We start from the raw sequence: 22,981 nt of genomic DNA, 5'->3' as shown, positions 1-22,981 counted from the left end.
AACGGGACAAGACATCTATCTACCACATCCATACCGGCTGCCCTGTCCGTCTCCTTGCTAGCATTAAACTGACATGGCGATTGAGAAACCTACTCCGGCCCCTTCTCCCTCGCGACCGCGGGCGACCGGCCGCACATCGAGCCTCCTCCCTCCAGGCTCCCCTCCCTTCTTCCTTCTCGCCGCCTGGGGCTGCTGGTGGCGGCGGCCTCCTGGCCCTTCCCCTCCCGGTCGCTCTCCTAGGGAGACGACGCGGGGCCGGGACTGTCCATGCGTGCGCATTTTGTTGCATATGGCTATCTTGACTGCCCGTCGGACTAATACAACCGAAATGTTAATCCATAATTAGCCAGAACCTTGCCGAATAGGCTACTCATACAAATGGCACTAAACGTACCAAACACGAAGTAACTCAAAGCCCATCTTCTCCTAGATCGGTTCATGTGCCATATTTGGGTTGGTAGGATGTAGGTCAATGCCATCATTGAGATCGTATGCTGGTATATGCTCTCGCCGGCCATGTATGTTGTCAGGGGTGTAGGCAGGTCCCATGGCCTGGGGCGTTGCGAGCAACCTCTTGGTTGACTGTATATAATAAAAGCCGACTGCGGGAACTTGATGTATAAAAGCCGTTTCCCCGTTCGACTGGCGTATCCATCCATAATGCGGCTTTATTAGGAGAGTGTTACGGCTCCGCACCTTATCCTCAGAGCGAGGGCAGGCGTGTAATTTTCAGCACCAAATCCCCGCGCTTCTTTCTCACCGAGCCGCTCACAGGGGAGAGCTCCACCCCGGACGGCGGCGGCGACGGCGGGCGCCGCTGGTCAGTCCATTATCCTCTCCATGCTCTCGCCCCCTCCATGTGCGGAGCCCTTCCCTCCCATGGCGCCCCGCCCCCTTCTCGTCTCCCATGGCGCCCCGCCCCCTTCTCGTCTCCCATGGCGCCCCGCCCCCTTCTCGTCTCCCATGGCGCCCCGCCCCCTTCTCGTCTCCCATGGCGCCCCGCCCCCTTCTCGTCTCCCATGGCGCCCCGCCCCCTTCTCGTCTCCCATGGCGCCCCGCCCCCTTCTCGTCTCCCATGGCGCCCCGCCCCCTTCTCGTCTCCCATGGCGCCCCGCCCCCTTCTCGTCTCCCATGGCGCCCCGCCCCCTTCTCGTCTCCCATGGCGCCCCGCCCCCTTCTCGTCTCCCATGGCGCCCCGCCCCCTTCTCGTCTCCCATGGCGCCCCGCCCCCTTCTCGTCTCCCATGGCGCCCCGCCCCCTTCTCGTCTCCCATGGCGCCCCGCCCCCTTCTCGTCTCCCATGGCGCCCCGCCCCCTTCTCGTCTCCCATGGCGCCCCGCCCCCTTCTCGTCTCCCATGGCGCCCCGCCCCCTTCTCGTCTCCCATGGCGCCCCGCCCCCTTCTCGTCTCCCATGGCGCCCCGCCCCCTTCTCGTCTCCCATGGCGCCCCGCCCCCTTCTCGTCTCCCATGGCGCCCCGCCCCCTTCTCGTCTCCCATGGCGCCCCGCCCCCTTCTCGTCTCCCATGGCGCCCCGCCCCCTTCTCGTCTCCCATGGCGCCCCGCCCCCTTCTCGTCTCCCATGGCGCCCCGCCCCCTTCTCGTCTCCCATGGCGCCCCGCCCCCTTCTCGTCTCCCATGGCGCCCCGCCCCCTTCTCGTCTCCCATGGCGCCCCGCCCCCTTCTCGTCTCCCATGGCGCCCCGCCCCCTTCTCGTCTCCCATGGCGCCCCGCCCCCTTCTCGTCTCCCATGGCGCCCCGCCCCCTTCTCGTCTCCCATGGCGCCCCGCCCCCTTCTCGTCTCCCATGGCGCCCCGCCCCCTTCTCGTCTCCCATGGCGCCCCGCCCCCTTCTCGTCTCCCATGGCGCCCCGCCCCCTTCTCGTCTCCCATGGCGCCCCGCCCCCTTCTCGTCTCCCATGGCGCCCCGCCCCCTTCTCGTCTCCCATGGCGCCCCGCCCCCTTCTCGTCTCCCATGGCGCCCCGCCCCCTTCTCGTCTCCCATGGCGCCCCGCCCCCTTCTCGTCTCCCATGGCGCCCCGCCCCCTTCTCGTCTCCCATGGCGCCCCGCCCCCTTCTCGTCTCCCATGGCGCCCCGCCCCCTTCTCGTCTCCCATGGCGCCCCGCCCCCTTCTCGTCTCCCATGGCGCCCCGCCCCCTTCTCGTCTCCCATGGCGCCCCGCCCCCTTCTCGTCTCCCATGGCGCCCCGCCCCCTTCTCGTCTCCCATGGCGCCCCGCCCCCTTCTCGTCTCCCATGGCGCCCCGCCCCCTTCTCGTCTCCCATGGCGCCCCGCCCCCTTCTCGTCTCCCATGGCGCCCCGCCCCCTTCTCGTCTCCCATGGCGCCCCGCCCCCTTCTCGTCTCCCATGGCGCCCCGCCCCCTTCTCGTCTCCCATGGCGCCCCGCCCCCTTCTCGTCTCCCATGGCGCCCCGCCCCCTTCTCGTCTCCCATGGCGCCCCGCCCCCTTCTCGTCTCCCATGGCGCCCCGCCCCCTTCTCGTCTCCCATGGCGCCCCGCCCCCTTCCCCGTTCCCATGGCGCCCTCCCTCTCCACTCTGCTGCGGCGCCCCTCTATCCCTCCTCTGCTTCAGCCATGGAACACGAACATGGTCTCAGGCTCTAACCTTTTCTCTCCTTTTCCAGGTTCATTCGATTTCAGTGCAGCAGCAAACCAAGCCAAGAAGAGGTAACGCCGGTACCATGCATTCGTTTTTCCATTTCCGCCATGAATTCTCTCTGTGTGTGTAGGTACGAGTTCTTAGTTCCCTGTGTTAACTTGTTCCTGTGCAGGGTGTATCCTGTTCCTGTTCCTGTTCCTGTCACCTGTGGATTGCGACACCCATTACTGACATCCAAACATGTCTTCAGTGCAGTGAGGATTCTTTGCTCAAACAGCGAGTTATCCATCTAGCATCCATCCATGGCGTCTCTTCTTCTCCCTCCTCAGTTCGCTTGCTCCCTGCCTTATTACTGCATCAGGTAATTCACTCACCGTCCCTCGCCTTGGTATGTTTCGCCAGCGATATACTCCTTCAGGGAGATGGATTGTTTTTCCCTTCTGACGAATCTGAATTTGCGGTGATTTCTCTTGGATTGTGTCGCCATGGAAGTGGCGAGTCGGGGAAAAACTATTACATGAACATTGCAGATTTCTTTTCAATCTTGTCTTGCATATATGGTGCTTCACTGGGAGCCTGGGATTACTGCCAACTTGTCTGTTGCATTTTCAGTTTGCATTTTCTTCATTCTCATAGTCAGCTCGTTAATCTTAGAAAAAGTATAAGAAGTTAAAATTATCCACAAGTGTGATGTGTCATTCACCAACGATATCTTACCAACGCTGCCAAATCTGAAAAATGAAGTCATGCTCAACCGTATCTGTGTGACGACGTTAGGCTTATATACCTTACCAACATTTTCTTCAGTTTTTACTGATAGCTACTTGACCCCTTTAACCATGAACTTCCCTAATTTGGTCGCTCATCACAGGGGTCAGTTACATTATAAGCCCACCATTTGGGGAAAGAATACGACGAAGACTAAAATGGGGTTGCTTCACCGCAATGTGAGTTTTGTGTCAAAGAAGAGTTCTCAAGATGTAGAGGAAGGCTCAAGTGGTGAAGACAGTGATGCTGAAACCCCAAAGACCAAGAAAAAACCTGCAAAACGTGGAAGAAAGAAAGCCACCATCGATGCATCAGAAGGGGAAACAAAAGAAGGCCAAAGTGACACTGAAGATGCATCCCCTGAAGAGCCTAAGAAAGTTAAAAAGAGAGGTCGGAAGAAAGGTAACACACATATTTTTGCACTCAAGAGCACACTTCTTATTGTATTTGGTCAATGGACTTTATGATTTTGCTAGATCACGTCCCTTAGCAATTCAACTTCTCTCCTGTGTCGCAGCTGCTACTACTGCATCCTCTCCGGAGGAGGCTGACAAGCCAAAAGAACCAAAAAAGAGGGGCAGAAGAAAAGTTAAGATGGTTGAACAATTAAGTGATGATGAAGGAGAAGATCAGAGCAAAGATTTGATGCCGTCTAATGAAATAGAAGTTCACAGTTCAGCCAATGATCTTGAAAGTAAAGTAGAGGCATTGTTATCACAAGATATTGAAGAGGTTGACAAATTAGTGCCTCTTGTCTGCTGCTTTGGACCAGCTAAGTACTCATTTGTTCCTTCTGGAAGACCTGCTAAAAGGTTGGTGGATCGTGAGATTCATAGTAGGATGAAGGATATGTTCTGGTCTCCTGATGAATTTGCCCTGCTCTAGCAGCTCTTGGAGGCCGGGTTGTGTTCATGGGAAAATTAGGTGATGATGAGTATGGTCAGAGTATGCTGTATCACTTAAATGTCAACGGAGTTCAAACTCGAGCAGTTAGTTTGGATCCTTCAGCGCCAACTGCCATGTCCTTAATGAAGGTGACCAGCAGAGGTAGCTTGAACACAAGCTGCGTTAAACCATGTGCAGAGGATTGTTTTCTGCAATCTGATATCAACCCAGATGTTCTAAAAGAGGTAAAGACAAGCCCATCAAAATAAATTTCCAATGACACCATATCCTACATTCTTGTTACTACTCCCTCTTTATTTCTTTACGGAGGGACTACTTAATATGGTAATTCCTGATTGACGGTTAGTTAATGATCATAAAAATAGTCTCTATGTAATTCACCTGAGGAAGACTTTGTACCTTTATTTTTTAGACAGAAGATGCAGAAATATTTCCAGTTTGTTGTTTTTCAGCAGAGACTTGTGCTATGGTTTTTTTTTTTGTATGACTTGATGAAAATTAGAATTACATAAAAACCTACTACCTCCGTCCCATAATATAAGAACGTTTTTTACACTAGTGTAGTGTCAAAAACGCTCTTATATTACGGGACGGAGGGAGTATGTAATAGTGAAGTGCTGACTGTCGCTCCATATACTGAAAACCAGTAGGATAGTATCTTCACTACAGTTGAGCACCTAATTGTTTTCCCCCAAATTAAAAGAGCATATCAAGAATTTATAGGAATAATAACTAGTTCAAACTTCAGAGGCTAAAGGTCTCTGTGTAATATCCACTCTGATTTTAGGTAAATCAAGTAGTTATTATTTGTTTATTTTTAAAGTGGACGGATGCAGTATGTCTTAACAGAGATATGACCTTCTTATGCTTTTAATGCAGGCTAAGATGTTTTACTATAATTCGTCAGCTTTGCTAGAGCCGACTACACGGACATCATTGTTAAAAGCAATCGAGGTCTCCAAGAAATTTGGCGGGATAACATTCTTTGATCTTAATCTTCCAATGCCACTATGGTCATCTAGTAAGGAAACCAAATCACTCATCAAGGAGGCGTGGGAAGCTGCTGATATCATCGAAGTCACGAAGCAGGAACTTGAGTTCCTCTGTGGTATTAAACCATCTGCGAATTCTGACACAAAAGATGAGAAATCTGAATTCGCACACTACAGCCCAGAAGTTGTTATGAAGATATGGCATGACAATCTGAAGGTCCTCTTTGTGACCAACGGGACCTCGAAGATACACTACTACACAGAAAAACACAATGGCTCGGTTCGTGGGACGGAAGATGCGCCGATTACTCCTTTCACCAGTGAAATGTCACAGTCAGGAGACACCATTGCTGCAGGTACCAAATATATGATACATTTTTTCCCTCTTGACCTGTGCAGAATATGGCACATTGGCACTAATTTCACATCATCAAGAAAACATTAGGAATTGTCAGCACAATACTTAATACCTCCTATTTTTACTGTGTAATATCCATTTGTTATTATGCTATTTTTTAGTCTTTCTAAATCTGGATATCAACATATGTTAACTGACATGATTAATGACGCTTCATCTTTTATGTGTTTTTGTAATTACTCCTGATGTTTGTGTGAACTAAATATAATTGAGGTGACAAGATGTGTATATTGCTTCTTTTTTTTCAGCCCTGATGAATATGCTGTCGATCAACCCTCACCTGGTGACGGACAAGGTCTACTTGCACAAGACAGCGAAGCACGCCATCAAATGCGGCGTCATCGATCAGTGGCTGGCCGCACGGGAGCGGGGATTCCTTCCCAAAGGGATAGCAGAACCAAGCAGCGAGCATGACGAAGCGAGGTTCATCACGGAGAGGGAATACCGTACCATCCCCGACTCCATGCAACCTGCGAACCCATCGGACAGGGAGCTCACGCACGTGGAGTGAACTGAAGAATGTGTAGGAAGGAAGTCGATATCTATACACTACACGGCGTTTACGTGCTCTTAGTTGGAGTTGGTGTTCAGAAAGATTAGCTTAAACCTGCAGTTTCTCGCCTAGGTTCGCAACTGGAGTTAGTGTTCAGGAGGGTTAGTTTTAGACCTGCTGCTTTCTAGTTTGGTATGTTTTTCTTTTTCAGATAGAAGGAACACTAGTAAGAAGATGAGGTCTAGACCTCTAGCTGCTGCCCTGTACTAGTGTTCAAATCCCTGTGGGTTGTGAGCTGTGCTGTGGTTCATTGTCCTAATAACAACATCCTATATGAAATGCATGTGCCAGTCAGGTACTTGTTAGAAATCTTAGCTCCCAATACATGATACCAAAGAGACCTACCGTTCAATTCAAAGTTTGTACTAGCTTTAGATGTTGTTGGCTGTGTTATGCCTAACTTGGCCTAGTATTTCTATTGTTTTGTTAACTGGAACGTCAGGAGATGTTATTGCTAAGTATTTCACATTTGATGATGTCCATTCCAAAATCCGAAAGTGGGAACGATTTCATTTACTCGCGTCAAAGTGGAATCGACACAAGTTTGGTTTGCACATGTACAGACTATACAAGGAAAATATATGCACATTCTGGTGTTATCTGTCCTTCACAAGCGTTGCAGACTTCATTTTTCTTATATATAATCTTACACTCTGACCATGCTTCAGAAATATATACATATATATCTGTATGCAAAATGTATAGTGTGGCATGGATTACTATCTGCAATGCCATGTGGGCCAGAGCTTTTTGTTGAAAGATCGAAACTATATAGACCACATTTTCAAGACTCAAGTGCTGAAACAAAATCAAAGTGATGCACATACACTTTGTCTGTTCCTCCTACTTCAAAGCTCATGCCGGATATACATATAATTCCTATCCCACTCAGTTGTAACGAACAGAGTGGTAACAAACAAACAGTGATAATGAAGCTTCCACCAAAAGCATAGACCTATTTAGTACGACAGCATATACAGAGCACACACATCTTAATTTGGATATAGCATGTTCAACCAGGAATGCACGGAATCAGCGATGCACAATGGACCAGGTGACCTTCACCAGCACACAATGGACCAAGTGACCTTCACCAGCACACAATGGACCAAGTGACCTTCACCAGCATCTTATAGTCGCCGCAAGTGATTTTCTCTTCATCATAGCTGCCACGCTTTGGAGTAAACTCAACAGTGCCGACACCACTGGTAGCAGCGGCAACGGTCAACAGGAGCGTCTCATCAACAGAGACGCTGACCACGCGGCGTGCTGTTTGCAGGATTCCACCTTCACCGGCTGTTAGCATCCCAGCAAGTTCGCTATCATGTAGCATAATGTCACATGGAAAGCTGCTAGTGTGAGCGACGATTTTCCCATGGAAATAATCAACAGGTCCCTCCTCAAGGATCATCCTCGCCTCAACGGTGCCCTCCACCGCATTCCTTACAAACGTGTAGTTCAAATCCAATGTGCTGTGCATGCTGACAAGTTTTTCCGTTTGAACCTGGTATTTCGGTGGATATGAGAGTCTTTTGATGCCATTAATCTCCATTAAGCCTTTGCTAACTCTCTCGTCCTTCACCTTTCTACCATTCACATCCTTGACCTTCAGATCAACTTCAAAGATTATTGAATCACATATCATCAGTCCTCTCTTCGGGCCAGTCAAAACCAACACATCATTCTACAAAAGGAAGTAATTTGAATAAACATGGTGTTTACTTAGCTCTGGGTTAAAATGGAAAAAGCGGTTGGAATTTATCAGTCGGAGTTAAAAGCAATAATACCTTGGAGCTGATGTTCTGGCAATCGTCCTTGGCACGCTGGAATAAATAGATGCGTTGGCGATCCAGACTGTCCCTGGCTATGATGGTGCCGTAGACATTGAGCGGGTATCCATAGTCGGAGGAAACGATACTGACCGAGACAATATTTGCCGAGTTACAGAACCGGAACCCCTCCTCTGGGAAGATCCTGTTAGTATTGTGCATAGCACCAACAGGTGCTGCCGAAAGAAGAAATTATGATTGAGGAATGAATCAAAATGCAGTCCTCAAACTCAAAGTTAGTTGTCCATCTATCTAGGATGCAGCAGTGAAGTAGCAGAGCTACAGTACTCAGTAAGGCAAAACATCATATAGTTTTTTTTTTTTTTGACAGTAACTGGACTTTAGTTCTCAAATGATTGTGATATATTGGCAAAACATGGGATTACGCATGCACATATAAACTGGCCCCGTGGAGTGGAACACCTGATCGCCGGACGATTTGCATTTAAATTCAGACGATCAGACACAAAACTAGGATGCCAAACTGAAAAAAAAACTAACAGTAGAGATTAAGGGGGCGTAGTGGCGTACACTCCATGTGGAGGTCGAGCGTAGAGTGTTGGAAGCGGGTGAAGACGTAATCGCCTTCCTTGGGGTCGTAGTCGCTGAACCTTGGGTCCAGAGGATTCGGCCCCTTCTCTTCCTCCTCCTGCTGCTGCAGCTTCTGCTTCTTCCACAGCCGCGCGCTCGCCCTCCCCTCCTCTCTCGCCGTGGAAGAAGAAGAAGAAGAAGAATCGCCGCCGGCCATGGAGTTAGGGCTCGGGGCTCCCGAGGCGAGGAATGAGTGGGGTGGAAGGGGAGCGAAGAGGACCGGCCCGCTCGAATCGATCGAGTGCAAACCTGGCGAAATGGGACGGCCCGGCACGGCCCACCCCAGTCACGCCAAGTTCCCTGCAACATAAGTTAACTAAATTGATGTAGTGTGAAAATAGAAATTGTATGTCAGATACTCAATACACAATTCCAAATAATATTCAGAAGCACACCCTTTAATTCACGATAACACTCCTAATTTCTAATCGATCATTTTGTATAAACTACTAAAAAAGGTCTAATAAACTAACACACTCGTGAGGGAGGGACCTTGATGACAACGACAGTGACCGACTTAACGGAGCAGAAGAAGGTGCTTGAGTGGCAAACGTACTGGCGCGAGAGGGATCACCATCATCAACTTGTTCTTCAACCCATCCGGCTGCTCCCCCTGGCTGTCGGATGAAGCTTTTTTATCTCCTGTAGGGCACATAGGAGGTCCAAGTTGACCTCTTTGGTCAGCAAGCTCCTGCAAAAAGATTTTTTTTCAGTTACATGAAGGTGATTTATCTGCTGTAGGGCACAAATGAGGTCCTATAGGAGCGAAGGCTGCAGATTTATTGGCGAGGGCGAGAAGGGTTAGGGATTTGTGTGAGAAAGGTGACAGATTTCAGGGAGATGAGGAAGAGACGGAGCGAGAGGAGTGCTGGTGTGGGAGGTGGCTGGCTCAGAGTGGTGGACTGGAGGTGGCTGACTTACTGAATAAGGCTGTTGATTTGATTACTTCGTGAGGGGAGCATGACAAGTGGGCCCGAAGACCGGGTGGCAGGGCGGGTGGATCAAGGGAGCGCGGGTTATTTCCAAAAAACTGAGGGTTATCTGGAAAAGGATGGCGGCACGAGTGCGCTCTACCATTGAAGGGACCGTGGGAGGACCATAAAATATTATGTATTCGCATTTATAAGGATCATATTGTAGTGTTTGTCGAGTCACAGAATAAAATCCTAGTGCGCGAGGGAGATCCAGGGCAGACCTAGCCAAATGTGCCGGCTCGGCCCACCCTAATTGGGCCTGGCACAGCACGGCCCACCATGGCACGATTATTAGTCAGTCCGTGTCATGCCAACCCACGTGATGTGTCCTCCAGCCCAGGCACGACCCAGCTAATAAACGAGCCGGCCTGTGGCACGTTTAGCACGGTTGGGCTGCATATTTTCAGTCCGTTGGGCTATTTTTTAGGCATATTGAGCTGTATTTTTAAACATGTATATGAAAAAATTCTAAAAAAATAATAATAAGCGGGCCATACCGTGCCAGCCCGCGTGCCCAGCCTCCAGGCCCAGGCATGGCCTGGCCCGTTTAGCCCGGGCCGTGTCTGGGCCATGCCGTTCCTGCGTGCTACCGGGCCGACCTAGCTAGCACGGGCCAAATCCTATTCAGCGCCTTAAGCGCCGAACATAGCGCATTCGGTACAGGGCGCACACCCCGCTGTACGCCTGGTTTTGTAGCGGGCCGGCCCATCCTATTTTCGTTTCTGCTCTTTTTCTGTTTCTATAAACTGCAAAAACTGCGTGTGAGCCAGGTTTCGAAACCGCGACCCACGTCTTAATACGACGCCGCCTTAACCACCTGACCAAGTAACCTCGCCTGCTCACATCATGCTTTGGTTCGCCTTTTCTTCTTCTTTCTTCGTTATTTTCTCAGTACCTCTTTTCTTTCTTTTTGCGAAAGAAATTCGTGATTTTTTTTCGTGAAAGTAGACAGATTTGTGAACTTTTTTCTTGAAATTAGATGAACTTTTTCAAAATCAATGAACATTTTTGCAAGACCGATGAACTTTTTCCAAAACTGATGAACTTTTTTCAAAATTTGATGAACTTTTTGAAATTTTTTCCAAATTTTGTTGAACCTTTTTTCATAATTGGTGAACTTTTTTTTTCTGAAATTTCGAAAATAAAAAATCTCCAAAGTCAATGGTTCACTGGTCTACCATGAAATGATTGAGCGTTTTTTTTCTTTCGAGTAAAGGAAACGATCGAACGGGAGGGAGCTCCTAAGCAGCGCTTTTGGCGCCGCTAACAGGTACTAGCGCCCGCGCGCTACCCACCTTGGCCTGGCCCAAGAAGGCCGATGCGGCCAGTTGCCACGACCTGAAAAAAGGGGACACCCTCTCCAGGATTTGAACTCTGGACGTTACCTTCACGTACAAGCGCACATAACCAGTAGACCTACTCGACTCTAGTGCTTGACAAAAGTGTCAATAATATAAGGAAATGCGCCCGAGCTATTTAATGCACTTAGTTTTCTGAATTATTTAAAATAACCTTGAACTTGAATATGTTCATCAACTTATAAAAAGTTCATCATTTTTGAAGAATAGTTCATAAGTCTGGAAAAAGTTCATTGGATTTGGAAAATAGTTCATCGATTTTGATTTTTTTTCATTCAATTTGAAAAAGAGTTTACGGATTTTCAAAAAGGGTTCACAAAATCAAAAAAAGTCCAAGTTTTTTGAAAAAAAAGTTCACCAATCATGAAAAAAGTTCATCAAGATTAAAACAAAGTTCATCGATTTTGCAAAAAGTTCATCGATTTGAAAAAGAGTTCACGAGTTTTCAAAAAAGGGTTCACGAATTTGAAAAAAGTTCATAAATTTGGAAAAGGTTCATCTATTTTGAAAAAAAGTTCATCGATTTGAAAAAGGTTTCACGGATTTTCAAAAAGGGTTCACGAATTCGAAAAAAGTTCACCAATCATGAAAAAAGTTCATCAAAAATGGAAAAAGGTTCATCGATTTTGGAAAAAAAGTTTATCGATTTGAAAAAAGTTCATTCATTTCTGAAAAGTTCACATAAAATCAAAAAGTTCTTCAAATTTGACAAAAAAAACTCACAAAACTTTCAAAAGATCATTGCTTTTTGAAAAAAATCCCATGCATTCGGAAAAGAAAAAACAAATGTAAAGAAATTAAAAGAGAACGAACAATGAAATAAAAAACAATCACAAAAAGCTGTCCAGAAAAAACAAGAACGAAAAAACGGAGCTTCCACGAACTGAGGACAGCATAAGAAGAAAAACGAAGAGATTAGTCACAAGCGTGAAGAAGTCCTGGTGGTTAGTGCCTTTGCCGACGAATCGGGTGGTCTTGTGTTTGAATCTTGTTGCCCGCACCATTTTTTGGAATTTAACAGGAGAAGAAGAAAAAGCTAAATAGGCTGGCCCATGTAGCATCGATGGAAGGAGGCGGGGTGTGCGCCGTATAGGAAATGCCCGAGCGGGATAGCTGGGGAAGCGGGCGTCGCGCGAGCTCATCGGCTCATTCATGGGCCGGCCCACTTAGCCAGGCGCGTGGGCGCATAAGGCGGCGCTGGCGAGAACCTCGTCTTAGCACGGCCCTTTAATATGTGGACCTCTCACAACCCGATCGAGCGTTCGAGCGGCGGCATACAGCGGGTCCGGTCTGGCCGCTCCCCAACCTAGTTCTACTTGTGCGTCTGATCTGAATTCATTCTTCTTTTTTCTGGCAGCACCTGTTGGTGCGATGCACAATGCTAACAGGATCTTCCAAGATGGGTTCCGGATGTGCAACTCGGCTAATATTGTCTCGGTCAATATTGTTTCCTCTGACTATGGATACCCGCTCAATGTATACGGCTCCATCATAGCTAGGGACAGTCTGGATCGCAAATGCGTCTATTTATTCCAGCGTGGCGAGGACGATTGCCAGAACATCACCTCCAAGGTATTATTATTGTATTGTTTTTAACCCACCCCAAGTGGAATTGCGATATATATGCACTTGCTTGCTCGTTCCTCATATTATGAAATTCGTTTGCTTTCTCTGTTAAGTTTCTTGTATCAAGTCATCAGATAAACTGCCTCATCTTCAACTTTTTTTAGAGTAAAAAACATTGGTGAACGTGAACCCGTAGTAAAGAAGCACATCCATGTTACTAGTCATGCTGGAAGGCCATTCATTCTACAATGTTTTTAAAAGGGGGTTTATGTTTTGTATATTATATTTAAATAAATTATGGACCTGGTAGACTTGTTCTCATTTTGCCAAGCATCTACAAAGAGACTAGTCCCCATATAATTAGTGTTGATTTTAAATACCACCAATACTACAATTTTTTTCCTTAAAGCAAAGCAAATGATTTTAGCAGTAAATCCGGATGACAGCTACTGAAATTAATCTATTTTGATCTATAACCTTATTTTATTATTCAAACAAACAGAGCTAAATGAATGCCGTGTTTATTCAAACTTCCTGTGCAGAAGGATCCGTTGGTTCTCACTGGCCCGAAGAGAGGGCTGATGATATTTGATTCAATAATTTTTGAAGTTGATCTCAAGGTCAAGGTTGTGAATAGCAGAAAGGTCAATGACAAGAGAGTTAGCAAAGGCCTAATGGAGATTAATGGCATCTCCAGACTGTCATTTCCACCGAAATACAAGGTTCAAACCGAAACGCTTGTCAGCATGCACAGCACATTGGATTTAAACTACACGTTTGTAAGAAAGGCGGTGGAGGGCACCGTTGAGATGAGGATCCTTGAGGCGGGACCTGTTAATTTCCATGGGAAAATCATCGCTCGCACTAGCAGCTTTCCATGTGACATTATGCTACATGATAGCAAACTTGCTGGGATGCTAATAGCTGGTGAGGGTGGGATCCTGCAAACAGCGCGCCGCGTGGTCAGTGTCTCGGTTGATGAGACGCTCCTGTTTACTATTGCCACTGCTACAGGCGGTGTCCGCACTGTCGAGTTTACTCCAAAGCACGGCAGCTATGTCCATTGTGCATCGCTGATTCCTTATGTTCCTGGTTGAACATGCTATATCCAAATTAAGATGTGTGTGCTCTGTATATGTTTTCATACTAAATATGTCTATGCTTTTGGTGGAAGCTTAATTATCACTTTTTGTTACCACTCTGTTCGTTACAACCGAGTGAGGTAAGAATTATATATCCGGCAACAAACAAACTCAATGTGCATCACTTTGATTTTGTTTCAGCACTCGAGTCTTATATATATGTGCACTCGCGCTATTCGTCTTATTCCTCACCCCAGCCTGCCCATGCATCTACAGCCACGCATGGCACACTGTAAGGTAAAATTACATTGTGGAGGAAGGAGCATGTCCGACTAAAACTACCGTAAGTAAAAAGGCTTTGAAGGTGATTTTACAAGATGCATGGAGGTAAGTTACATATCGTGCATGCGAGCAACCCATCCGGTTTTGCTTTGTTTTGAGTGCTACGTAATTTTACTGTGGATAGACTACTCAAATTACCACTGTCTATAAGATCTCTACCGCATCTTCCTCTATCATCTGTCAACTTCTTTTAACAAAAAAATCTCCCAGCCAACTCCGAAGAAATGATGATAGAGTGCAGTACGAAGAGAGAGGCAAGATGCTTCTCCAGGTTGCCATCGTCCAGCCCGTCGCTCGGCCGGCGGCAGGATGCTTCTCCGGGTAGTCGTCGTCCACCGTGTCGCTCGGCCAGCTGATCCGTAGAGAGCGCCGCCAGCTTAGCATGTGCATGGATACAACACACACTAATTCTACAAACAAGAACGTAGGAAATTTGATGCGAAAAAACGTTGTTTCTAGATAAATTTCAACAAACAGAAATAAAGCTATGTTTTTATAATAGCATGACCAATTAAAATGTGGTCAAATGAAATTTAAGAAAAATAGGAAAGAGCATACCCTTCAACAAAGGAAAGTTGGTGTATCAGCACAAAATAGTGCTACTAATACATATCAAGGTTGCTACAAGTTCAACTGTGCAGTGAGCTTGCCCATCCAGAAGTATTGGCTAATTACATGCTATATACCCGCCGAAGAACACTGACTGTAAATTGAAACTCAAATTTTGTATAAACTTACTAAGAAAAGAAAAACAAAACAACTACTTGCACTGATAAGTACTAAAAACAAAATGCATTTTCTTACTAGCCCTAAAATTCAATTTCAAACGACGCATAAATTAATCTCTCGTACACAATTGTTTCTGTGAATACAACAATCAAACACATAGATGAATCTATATAGAGAGGTGCCCAAACAAAGAATGAGGCGGATAAAGTTAAAACAAGATTTGATCAACATACTTGTATTTAAGGTATGAGCTGGTAGTCTGTAACAGAGCTACACCCTGCAGCGGGGAATTTATTGGGCCAGGTGAATAATTCTGTAGTTTAGATCCAACTCTTCAGATATCGGAAATCTACATCAGAAAATTGGGGAAGTTACGAACACTAACAAATCCATGCTGCAAAAATGAAGGCCATGTATCCTATCCAATCTGGCACTCCTCTAACCCACCGCTTCAGCTCCAAATGGTCCCCCGGCCGCCCGGCGTCATACCACTACGACGATGTCGTCTACATGGCCGAACCGCGAGGCCAATGCAGCAGTTTCTCCCGTCCCCGAATCAATCCGATGTCAGTCCTTGGGCTTATGGCGTGGTGGCCTCCTTCACAATGGGCATTCAGAGCAACTTCAACGGGACGATCCATTTCGTTCGCAGCCGTCTGTTTGGATCGGTGCAGACAAAAAAATCGGCCCAATGCGCCGACACGAACGGACGCACGTCCGCTTTCGTCCGTCTGCCGACCCATTCCTGGCTCATTTTTGAGCCGGATTTGCGTCGGCGCGGACACAAGACGGACGCGCGCGCGCTTGCTCTCTTTTCTCACCTGGTTCGCTGGTCAGTGGCACATTGGATTGGCCTCTCCACATCAAACAACACACCCTCGCCCGCCTGCTTCGTCGTCGACGCCGCCGGCCATTTTTTTCGATAAAAATGGATACATAGATAGTTCTAGCGTACATAGATAAAAGAAAAGACCACTACTCGTCGCTTTCTGACTCCGACTCGGTAATGTCCTCCTCCGACGTCTGAATGTAAGCGTCAGCATGCTGCTCGTCTTCAAAGTCCCAACCCGACGTTTCTTATAGCTTCAGTTTCAATTGAGCGGTCTGCTTCCGCGAACGCTTGTCCTCCCGATAGGCGGCTCGCTCCATCCTCCTCGCGTCCCTCTCCAACCTCCTTTGCTTGTAGAACTGGCGCTCGTCGACGATGTCCTGCGGGAAGCGTTCGCGCCACACCACCATGGCTTCCACGTCCATCTCGGTGATGGCGAGGCGATGCTATCACCTCCGGTGAACATGACGATCCTCGTCGGTGAAAAGCCGCGGGAGAGGCGCCAGATCCTGCGTGCGCGAACCTTTCCTGCGTGCTGGAGCGCCAAAATCAGAGGGACGGCATGGCCGCCGACATGATCTAAAGTGCGCATAGTCATGAAATGGATCGGCCCGTTGGACGCACTGCCGACTCAAAACTAAAAGAGGAAGGACGGGGGACGGGGGCCGACCCAAACGGACAAAAACGCCATCCGTTTGGGTTGACCTGTTGGAGTTGCTCTCACAGGGAGGAATCAAAGACAATGGAGAAAAGAGAGTTGGGGAATGGAAGGAACGGGAACCGTACGATCCGAGGGAGAGGAAGTCATGGGAGTCGAGCCAGCCATGGAGGGTTCGAGGTGACCGCCCCTGCCGCAATAGCGCCGCCTCCGCAAACTATGCTTCCGACCATCCACCACAGCGACCGAGGCCAGCCGCCGCTCAGCACGGCGTCCCGGCTGCCCCGTTGAGGCGTTGACCATCACACAGTCGAGCCCAGTCGCCGCCGCTGGAACCGCAACTGGGATGTGGCTGGCTTGTAATCCCTGGACCACTTTTTTTTTCTACTCCATCCATCCCACGACATGTGACATTCAGAGGCGTGGGCGCTGTAACATCGATGTAAAATTACCTCCAACAGGGACAAAAGGTTACGACAGAGGAGCCAGGATGGGATGCGGTGGGATCGGGAGCAATGATACTTTGGGTGGGTCGGTTGACCAGGATGAGGAATAATTTATTCTTCATTCTGGGTGTTTAATAGACTTTCTATATATGACTACTTGTCATCTTGGATGAGGAATAGTTATTCTTCATCCCCTCTATTTTACCATCAATGCATCGTAATTTTACGTTTCGTAAGTTTTGTCTTATTTCTGACGTAAAAAAAGATCGTAAGAGAATATATAATCGTCGTAAAAAATATTTTATGTTATGTAAAATTACAAACGTAAAAACATAGTGTAAAATACACATAAACTGCAAATTTTCTTGTCTTATGCCCTATATTTTTTATTTTTTTATGCCAAATTTTATGTAGTGAATCAATAAGAATGTAACTATTTGAATTCAAACGTAATTTAATTATGAAATGATCGTAAGATTACCTCGGATGAAGAATAACTTATTCTGTACCCTGTGTGATGAATAGTAATACTATATATATAGTTTTGTTCTAACGCTGGTCCACATGGCATTGTAGATAGTAAGTAATACATGCAAATATATATATTTCTGTTGCATGGTCCGAATGTAAGATTATACAGTACTATATAAATCTGCAACGCTTGTGAAGGACAGATAACACCAGAATGTGCATATCTTTTCCTTATAGTCTGTACAGTGGATCATTGAAAGAAAAACCTTCTGGTTGCGTTTGTCGCCACTTGAGCTATCGATCTGCACCAGCGCTAGCATGCTGCCCGTCGCGGACGGTGCGTCCGTGCGTGCTACTGTCGCAATGGTAGAAGTCGCATTGGATTGTGCTGACGCCACACTGCCTGACACCATCAACGGTCTGTGCTGAAGTGCCGCCGTGAAGGTTGCCGATTAGTCGGCTGCGTCGACGATGCCCTGTGATGCGATCGATCAAGGCAGCTAACATCGGCGGCAGTGATTGGAGTTTCAGCAACTCAGCGTACCTTAGCATCGCGTACCCATGGCTCCTACTTCCAACTAAATCATCATCTCCATGGGCTGGATCTGCGGGGGCTTGGATGTGACACCATGTAGTTCCCACGATGGAAGCAAGCCAACCATGGTGGGTAGCTGATGCGAGAGATGAAGGGAGATTGGTAACAGCAAAAACTAGATCGGAAACGTGCCTTGGCAAGGTAGTGAATGCTCAGTTTAGTAGGAAATCAAGTTTAGCGTACGTATTCAAACAGGATACAACAAAATAAAAGGAAGAAGAAACATTCACATGTAATAGGAGCAAAACACCATTGAGTTCAACATCGTCATGAAACTATAAGACAGCATACAGTAGGTTAAAAAGCTCTGTTTCCATAAACATTTGAATCACAACCACCATGGCCCAGATATAAAGATGACCCATATAAACCATGAACACAGAGCCTCCAACCATCCACAAATTGAATATGTACATATAAGAATTGACTTGTTCTTGTTTTGGTCGCTGACAAGCAAAACCAGTCCACTGGCTGTATTCCCATTGGTGGCAACCTGAAGAAAAAAAACATAAGATTGGCTTAAAAAAATACTCGACAGATACTCCATTATCAACAAAATAGGTGAATGGCTGGTATACAAATTAGCTGAGCAACACAAGATTTTGACAGCAAACATCCTGCCACAAACGATGAAAACCGAACATAAGCAAACCCCCCACAAAAAAGAAAGCCTAACAATAATAGTAGATAGATCTATTAAGGCACAATCCTTGCTTAAAATACAGCCGCTAAACTAAAATACGAACAGAGAAAGATGGGAGAAGATGAGCAGCTGCAACGGGATGGCCGAGCATGACATATTACCAGCTCACAACAGTCACCAATCCAATAGAAAATCCTAACCCTAGAACATTAACAGGGCAACAAAAGAGCTAGATGAGCACCTGGAGATAACAAATCGAACGAAAAAAATGGAGCAGCGGTCAGAGAGAGAGAGGGGGGGGGGGGGGGCCATGATAGATGGACCAGCTGGCCAATTAGTTATAACAACTTCATTCATTTTTCATGGCAACCTTTACTTCTATTTTGTTATGAGTGATGCAAATGAAAGTGAGAAAACACACACACACAATTAATAGGCACTCATTCATATGTACAAATACTTTTCCTTTGATAACAAACAAGCATATAATTGAGGGTTCAACGCCAACATGTACACAGGGAACACACTCAGTAGCCAACATATTGAACATACTTGTAAAATTAACATGATTTAAATTGCTAGATATAGCTATGCTATACTTTTTTAGAGAATGGACCGAAAAGGGCGGCGGCGAGACGCATCGCGCGCGTGCGTGCGGGAAATGTGGGGCTCCTTTGGTTTTCAGTTGCTCCTGCAAGAAGACGACCAGGCAAATTATACGCGAGGAAAAGTAAGAAGCGGACAAGGGCGAAAGAAACGAACCTTTGTCACGGCGACGAGGCAACGACAAGCCGGAAGGGCGTCGGATCTGGCGGAAAGGGACGGAGCGGAGAGAAGGGACGAATAAGAGAAGGTGGCCTACGGCGGAGCTAACATTTCCAGGGCTAACTGCAACAGGGCCTTGTGCTCCATCATGAGAAGGTATTGACCTATACATGAAAAAAAACAATCTTCAGTTTCAATTAAAGTGAGTCAACATACATAGTGTCTAAATTTTACAGGTTTGGAAATATTGTAATCTCTAAATTGTAGTGAATGGTAACTACCAACCTAAATTAAATTTTCTATATTCTTTTATGGAATAAGATAGACCTACCAGATTACAAGTCAGATTCTAATGAATTTTAATCATTCACAAGCCTATAGATTAAAATACACTCATGTGGTATAACCTAATTACTAATTAACCTGCATAGCTACAGATCATGTCATCTATCCAAATGATATGTGCTCATTTGATAACCAGCAAAAATTTACCTAACTCTATAAATATCTTCCAATTACTACTGCAACCTGCAAGAAATAATTAATCTGCAGACAAACATGAGAGGTATTCAGGAAACAAAAAAATACTACTGCTCCAATAACTACTATAAACTGAAAGAAATACAATACTTAATTTTATACATACAGAGAAGGATTCACGGAACAAAAAATCTGCTCCAATTACTATTGTACTGAAGAAATACCTAATATGCAGACATACATGAGAGGGATTCAGAAACAAAAAAAAATACTACTGCTCCAAATACTACTGTAAACTAAAAGAAATACTTAATTTGCAACATACATGAGAGGGATCCAGGGACCAAGCACAAGTTGCACACCCACATACAGGAACGCCGGACGTACATGAGAGAGATTCAGGGAACAAAAGAAACTCACCCTGAACACCGGCTGTTTGTTGTGTTCATCACCTCCTTGGTACGGTCATGGTCCTCTTCTTGGCCTGCGTCCATCTCCCGGCACCCCCGTGCTGCTGCACTCCTGGTCCTGCGAGCAGCAAAGCTCTTTGTACGTCGTGCCACCTTGATCACCACGGTCCGGAAGCCAAGAGCATGAGCAGACCAAAATCAGAATGGATTAACCAGGAAACCCTAGACAAATTCCTAAAAAACAACAAAGCCCTTGATGAGCACATACACATCACAAAGGGAAAGACAAACAAGGGAGCAAATAATCACCTCAGCCATCTTAGAAGCCCACTCGGTGTGCTCCCTCTCCGGCCGACCCGCAAGACAACCCCAACGCCACGCCACCGTCCCAACCATGAAACAGCCAGAGAAGCAAGGAAGATGGTAAGAAACAAGCGAAATAAAAAGTAGTGGGCATTAATATCACAAGATTTTTACATGCAATGGATGCGCACTCACATGCACACAAAGTTGGCTCCAGCCGGTTTGAGCCATCCAAAATTAAACAAAAACGTGATGTGCGTGCACACACACACGCACACACAATTTGCTGCTCGAGTTTCAGTCATGGCATACACAATTTGTATGCATCCAAAACCGAAGGTACAAATAGCAGGTAGATGAGAGGGGGAGCTCACCACAATTGTGTTGGGTGGGAGTTGAAGAGGGAGGTAGGGATGTTGGCCTGCTCCTCTCGACGATATCATAAATAACCTTTCATCTCAATGTATTATTTAGTTATGCTACATGCAAAATGAGATACAAAAAGAACATGTAATATACCAAAAAAGGGAATGCAGCAACAGCGGAAAGAAATGCTAAAAGGGAACATAGAGCAGAAAACCAACCCAAAATGCAAGCAAGAGTCTTTAAAAGGGAACATAGAGCAGCAAGAGCATGAGGCATAGAAAGATGGGGTCACCTTAAGATGAAGAATCAGTGGCCCTCTCTCAGTTCAAATCAGAAGGATAGAACCACTATTATTGATTAGAATTATTTTTACTCAGGCAAAACATTACAACACTGGATCCTAAGCTACAGGTGAGGCATACAAAACTACAAGTGTCTATTATTTTCATATATAAACAACCTTTAGTATCTCAACTAGAACCAAAGCAAAACAAAAAAAATCATGGTTAAGTAACCAGCAAAGGAAGAATGCACCTTTTTGGAATTTTAAAGTATCAAGACATTAAAAGTTCTCTTTTGCCTTCAATACTACACACATTAGGGGAGGTAGCTGCAGTTTTATTGCATAGTGGGCTCAAATTCGCCTTTTCTCGATCATATAAACTACCCCCATCATCTCTTATCACCGGATCAATCTATTTATACAATGGAGCTGCCCTGGTTATCACTCAACAAGAATGACCATCCAAGGACAGATCAATAGGTATCACAGGATTAAAAAGGATTCTAGAGACAACAGGGAGGATCCAACTTGATACCCACAGGTGCCTTGATTGCTCAAAGGCACACTTATTCCAGCCAAAGTTAATCATCATCGCCCCAGCACGAACGCCACCGCCAAAGACAAAGCGAAATGGCGAGAATGCCCCCGGCGGGGCAGGCTATTTACGAGCAGTGGCACGAAATGGGAGTAACTATTCATTCCAGCAGTAACTTTTTTTTATCCGACGGACGAGGTCGTTACAGGGGTCGACCCGACGGCCCAGATCCGATCAAGCGACCCGATCCGATGGCCAGGAATCCCAAATCGTTGTGGTGCAGCCTGAGGAGCTTCTATTCTTATTTCTGGATGGATGGATGGATCAATATAGCCATGGCCATGTCCCATACAGTAGCCGAAGCAGAGGAGCAGGAGGAAGATGGAGCTCACCGAGGAAGGTTGTAGCCGAGGCAGTACTCAGTGCACGCCGGGGTTGCGCGTGAACGCCGTCCAACCAGCAATGAACCGCGTCGGAGTTGCGCCTTGCACCGTCCCGCCGACGAGCACAAACGCACCAAAAAACCTGTATAAGAAAGGCATCGTTATTTATCAGAAACAATTATTTAGTAATTACTATTTAGCAGAATGACTAATAGGTAAGACATATAGGTGCAAAGATCTCATGCTCTCATGGTTGAGCCTCTTTTTTTTGAGAAAAGACACCCCCGAGTCAATTAGCTCACCTAGCGGTAGCCCAAGAGCGAGCTTGAGTGGAGTATTACCTAACCGACATTGCTTACCCCATATTCATTTATAAAGTATATTTAATCTGTATGCTCTGTACACATTTATTCGATGCGGTTACTCTATACTAAACATATCTGATCCAACAGCCGAAACAGCCGTAGATTAGGAGCTGGCCTATTGGAAAATGCAACTGATTCATAAGTAGATCTTTAAGCACCCGTAGGATGGTATATTAGCAATAGTGCTAAGCATTTTTTAGATAGCAAGCTTGATGAAATTAAGGATTTTAGGTTATTTTTCAATTATAATGCCCAGCAAAGGTTTAAAGATTTTTTGTTTTAGCTGTCCCATGACAATCTGCACTAAAATCCTATTACATCCACGAGCACATTAAAGAAAGAGAGTTACCTAGCCCACGATCGGAGGCGCAGGAGCATCCAAAGGTCCGCTCCATTAGAGAGGAGTGGCAGGCAGGGAAAGCCGACGCTAACGAGGAGCCCACCCAGCCTGCCTGCATGAGGAAAAAACCAAGCGCATGCATGAGAGGGAAGGTAAGTGAGAGTGGGAAGAGCAAACTGAAGCAGCCTGAGCTCTGAGAGAGCTCGGTGGATGCTTCATCTCTTATTTTTGGATGGATGGATGGATCAATATAGCCATGGCCATGTCCCATACAGTAGCCGAAGCAGAGGAGCAGGAGGAAGATGGAGCTCACCGAGGGAGGTTGTAGCCGAGGCAGTACTCAGTGCACGCCGGGGTTGCGCGTGAACGCCGTCCAACCGGCAAGG

The 22,981-nt window shown here is 46.5% G+C and overlaps 2 protein-coding genes and 1 pseudogene across 2 annotated transcripts; 2 read left to right on the top strand and 1 right to left on the bottom strand.

Annotated features, from left to right (window-relative positions):
* The first annotated feature begins 2,550 nt into the window (after positions 1-2,550).
* On the top strand, positions 2,551-6,561 carry LOC125530736 (annotated as a pseudogene).
* Positions 6,562-6,699: 138 nt separating this feature from the next.
* On the bottom strand, positions 6,700-8,903 carry LOC125530737. The gene is made up of 3 exons (XM_048695137.1): positions 8,613-8,903; positions 8,040-8,257; positions 6,700-7,936 (listed from the first exon to the last, which is right to left on the bottom strand). The coding sequence occupies exons 1-3, from the start codon at positions 8,827-8,829 to the stop codon at positions 7,343-7,345; spliced, it is 1,029 nt and encodes a 342-aa protein (XP_048551094.1). The 5' UTR covers positions 8,830-8,903; the 3' UTR covers positions 6,700-7,342.
* Positions 8,904-9,512: 609 nt separating this feature from the next.
* Positions 9,513-13,667, top strand: LOC125530735. Its single transcript, XM_048695136.1, has 3 exons — positions 9,513-9,543; positions 12,362-12,576; positions 13,113-13,667. The coding sequence occupies exons 1-3, from the start codon at positions 9,513-9,515 to the stop codon at positions 13,665-13,667; spliced, it is 801 nt and encodes a 266-aa protein (XP_048551093.1).
* The last annotated feature ends 9,314 nt before the right edge of the window (positions 13,668-22,981 follow it).

The sequence above is a fragment of the Triticum urartu genome, unplaced genomic scaffold, assembly GCF_003073215.2.
Source record: "Triticum urartu cultivar G1812 unplaced genomic scaffold, Tu2.1 TuUngrouped_contig_6526, whole genome shotgun sequence".
In the NCBI taxonomy this organism is placed as follows: Eukaryota; Viridiplantae; Streptophyta; class Magnoliopsida; order Poales; family Poaceae; genus Triticum; species Triticum urartu.
This window is presented reverse-complemented; position numbering and strand designations above follow the sequence as displayed.

Coding starts and splice junctions, on each gene's coding strand:
- LOC125530737 (XM_048695137.1), bottom strand. CDS start 8,829: ATGGCCGGCGGCGATTCTTCTTCTTCTTCTTCTTCCACGGCGAGAGAG. Junction 8,258..8,612: donor GCTCGACCTCCACATGGAGT/GTACGCCACTAC, acceptor TTCTTTCGGCAG/CACCTGTTGGTGCTATGCAC. Junction 7,937..8,039: donor GCCAGAACATCAGCTCCAAG/GTATTATTGCTT, acceptor TTCCTTTTGTAG/AATGATGTGTTGGTTTTGAC.
- LOC125530735 (XM_048695136.1), top strand. CDS start 9,513: ATGAGGAAGAGACGGAGCGAGAGGAGTGCTG. Junction 9,544..12,361: donor ACGGAGCGAGAGGAGTGCTG/GTGTGGGAGGTG, acceptor TTTTTCTGGCAG/CACCTGTTGGTGCGATGCAC. Junction 12,577..13,112: donor GCCAGAACATCACCTCCAAG/GTATTATTATTG, acceptor CTTCCTGTGCAG/AAGGATCCGTTGGTTCTCAC.